The sequence below is a fragment of the Lolium perenne genome, chromosome 1 (assembly GCF_019359855.2).
Source record: "Lolium perenne isolate Kyuss_39 chromosome 1, Kyuss_2.0, whole genome shotgun sequence".
Taxonomy (NCBI): Eukaryota; Viridiplantae; Streptophyta; class Magnoliopsida; order Poales; family Poaceae; genus Lolium; species Lolium perenne.
Window position 1 is genome coordinate 187,286,211 of NC_067244.2, and position 3,408 is coordinate 187,289,618.

General features: G+C 44.8%; 1 protein-coding gene across 1 annotated transcript; it reads left to right on the plus strand.

The window, feature by feature from the left end:
* Positions 1-871: 871 nt before the first annotated feature.
* On the plus strand, positions 872-2,338 carry LOC127307489 (gibberellin 3-beta-dioxygenase 1). The gene is made up of 3 exons (XM_051338239.2): positions 872-1,378; positions 1,457-1,615; positions 1,715-2,338. The coding sequence occupies exons 1-3, from the start codon at positions 918-920 to the stop codon at positions 2,184-2,186; spliced, it is 1,092 nt and encodes a 363-aa protein (XP_051194199.1). The 5' UTR covers positions 872-917; the 3' UTR covers positions 2,187-2,338.
* Positions 2,339-3,408: the final 1,070 nt, after the last annotated feature.

A 3,408-nucleotide genomic window follows, 5' to 3' on the forward strand; every position in this document is an offset into this window, starting at 1 on the left:
TTTGGGGCCATGTGCGGTCTCCTAGTTCGCACAAACCTTTGACGGGCCCGACTTTCATCTTTACTAGAATTACATTTTTATGGACATTTTTAATCATATTGAAGAGCGTCCAAACATTAATGGTAGGATGTAACAAGATCGGATCGGATTTTACCGTTATCATATCCTATACGATATTTTCTTAACAGATTAGGAGCGAATCAGATAATAACAGTTCTGGATTCAAATATGGATATAAATTAATGGGTGCAGTAATTATCCTATATATCTACGACACTAATTTAGAGATAACACTACAAGATAATGTAGTGTGTCACATGTGTCACATGTTTTACTGTTTTCTCTCTCTAAACGATAACCAATATGTACTCCTCCATCTAAAAATAGGTGTCTCAACTTTTTCTAGATATGGATGTGTCTATAACTAAGATTCGTCTAGATACATTCAACTAAGACACCTATTTTTAGACGAAGGGAGTAAAAGATAAGACTGCTATCTTTGTAGATACTGGTGACATGGATTTCCACTTTTATATGAATAAAATAGTGAAATACAATGTGGGGCAAGCATGCTAGCTTCATATGGAAATACTTAAGCTCTGTGCTTCATATGGAGTATTATTATTTGGGAGGAACAAATTAATGGTGTGCTAATTATCCCGTCTGCACCATTAATTTAGAAATGACACCGAAATATAATGTATTGTATCACATGTTTTTATTGTTAATATCTAAAAGATATGACTGGTATCGTTGAAAATACTGCTGATCGTAAATTTCCTCTTTTATGACCAAAAAAAGGAGAAATACATTGTGGGGTAAGCTTGCTATCCTCACATGGAAATGCTTACTCGCCATGCTTTTTATATGCATCCAAAAACCCCTGCTATCATTGGAATCAAGCCTCCAAAGCGACCATGGCGTCCATCCAGAATGCCGCTGCCACCCTCGACTTCCTCGCGGCGAAGTGCGTTCCGGAGTCCCACGTGTGGACGGAGCAGAAGGACTATCCGGTGGTGTCAGAGTCAGCAGGGCATGATGCAGTGCCTGTGGTTGACATGGGCGATGCCACAGACTATGCCATCGCCGCTGTGGCGCGGTCAGCGGAGGAGTGGGGTGGTTTCCTCCTCGTCGGACACGGCGTGCCGATCGAGCTCCTGACGCGTGTAGAAGAGCAGATCAAGGGCTTGTTCGCGCTCCCGGCTCTAGAGAAGGAGAGAGCCGCGCGTGGCGGAGGCTACGGCTACGGCGTGCCGCCCTACATTCTTTCCTTCTCCAAGCTGATGTGGTCGGAGGGATATACCTTCTCCGCTGATGATGTCCGCTCGGAGTTTCGACGGATATGGCCCAACGGCGGCGACGACTACATGCGCTTCTGGTACGCACTAGTATACTACATCCATGCATAACGATCTCAACGAGTGCAGTTGCATTAATGATGTCATGTTGTACCCAGCGATGTGATGGAGGAGTTCCACAAGGAGATGAGAGCCCTCAGTAAGAAGGTGCTCGACATGTTCTACAAGGCGCTAGGGATTAGCGCTGACCACATCGCCAACGGCGAGGTGGAAAGCCAAATCCGTGACACCATGACGACCACCATGCACCTGAACATGTTACGAACCACAGTTCCTCTGTTTAATTAACCTAATTTATGTCCGTGATCTACAAGTAGTGTCACTAACGTTGTGTCATTTATAATATCTTCCTACAGGTACCCCAAGTGTCCGGAACCGGAGCGCGCGATGGGGCTCGCGCCGCACACGGACTCGGGCTTCTTCACGCTCATCCTGCAGAGCCTCGTGCCGGGGCTGCAGCTACTTCGACGCGGGCCTGAGCGGTGGGTCACCGTGCCCGCCATGCCCGGGGCGCTTGCCGTCGTCATCGGCGACCTCTTGCACGTCCTCACCAACGGCCGATTCCATAGCGTGCTTCATCGGGCCATCGTAAACCAGGATCACGAGCGCGTTTCCGTGCCTTATTTTCTCGGGCCGCCGAAGGACATGAAGGTGGCTCCACTCCCCGCGGCGATTCTTCCGGGGAGGAAAGCTGCGTTTCGTAGCGTGACATGGCGAGAATACATGGTTGTAAGGGAGAAGATGTTCGGTAAGGACTCGTCAGCTCTGGCAATGTTGCGGGTGACAGAGGATGAAAGAGATGCAGAGCTTGCCCCAGGGATGAACTGATACGGTACTTTTTCTTCCGATGAAAATAGCGGAGATGATGAGATGAACACTGCTCCCCTATTCAGTTCTTTTGAGAATAAAGGCCCGCTTGTTTGGTCGTACTAGTACTCATGAAACGGCAATACAAGTCCAGAGCATCCGCACACTAAAAATGCGTTCCAGATTCAAATATTCTGGAAAAATCGAGTTTATCTTTCTTATTTCCAGGACTACAAAAAACCATGTGTTACATCCTAAGTTACATCAACGACATTTTTCATTTAGTTTTACACTGGGTACGTTCTCGCTTGCTTGCAAGCAGTGGGCGCGAGAGTGGAGACTTTCTGGTCCTCGCCGGAAAATCCTAAACATTCAAGAAATATTAGAATGCACCATGAATACCTTATTTAGTGTTTTGGCTCATAGGTTTAAATGTACCTAGTATAAAAAGATGCATTCTAAATGTATTTTAAAATGTCAAAAATGTGAAATTTTTTCTAGATGTATATCCGGACATGCTACGTTTACACACAATTTTTTGTGGAAAAAAGATATTCTTTTGTAGGATGTGTAGAAAAGACAAAAAAAAGCTTCTTTTACCGTACCTTTACCACTTATAATAGAGGGGTAGTATGAATTGAAGGGACGGTTCAGATCAACCGGTAAAGATAAGGCCCAACGGACCCAGAAAACCGTAATTATTAACGTTGACATGCACAAAAAAAGTTCAGTACTCCCTCCATACCGGTTTATTAGGCTTATTAGAGCCAGCGTTGTGACCTAGGTAATCACTGATTGGGTGATCTTAATCGTTTAGAAACAATGGTAACTGTGCCTTTTGTATCGATCCATGCAGTAGTTAAGGTGAGAAGTGGAAAGAGCGGTGTCAGGGCCACCGTCCTGGCTGAAAATGAGCGCATGCATTGGGGCGTCCTTAATTGCTTCCTCCAAATTAAGTGCATGCATTGGATGGTTACGTTTGTTTTGCATATAAGGAAAGCGGGATTACAGAAATTAATCATGTATTAATTACCGAATTGAGCCTAATTCCTTGGCATATTTCCAAATTCACAATAAGCCTAGTAAACCGGTATAGAGGGAGTAACAGTTTTGACAGCCCATCCCTAAAGTGACGCCCACTGTACAAGAGCTAAATCTTAAAAGTGGCGAAGGGATAAGACTAGTCACAATGGTGACTATCATATATTAGTATCATGCATATGGTACTAGTGTGTGATACTAT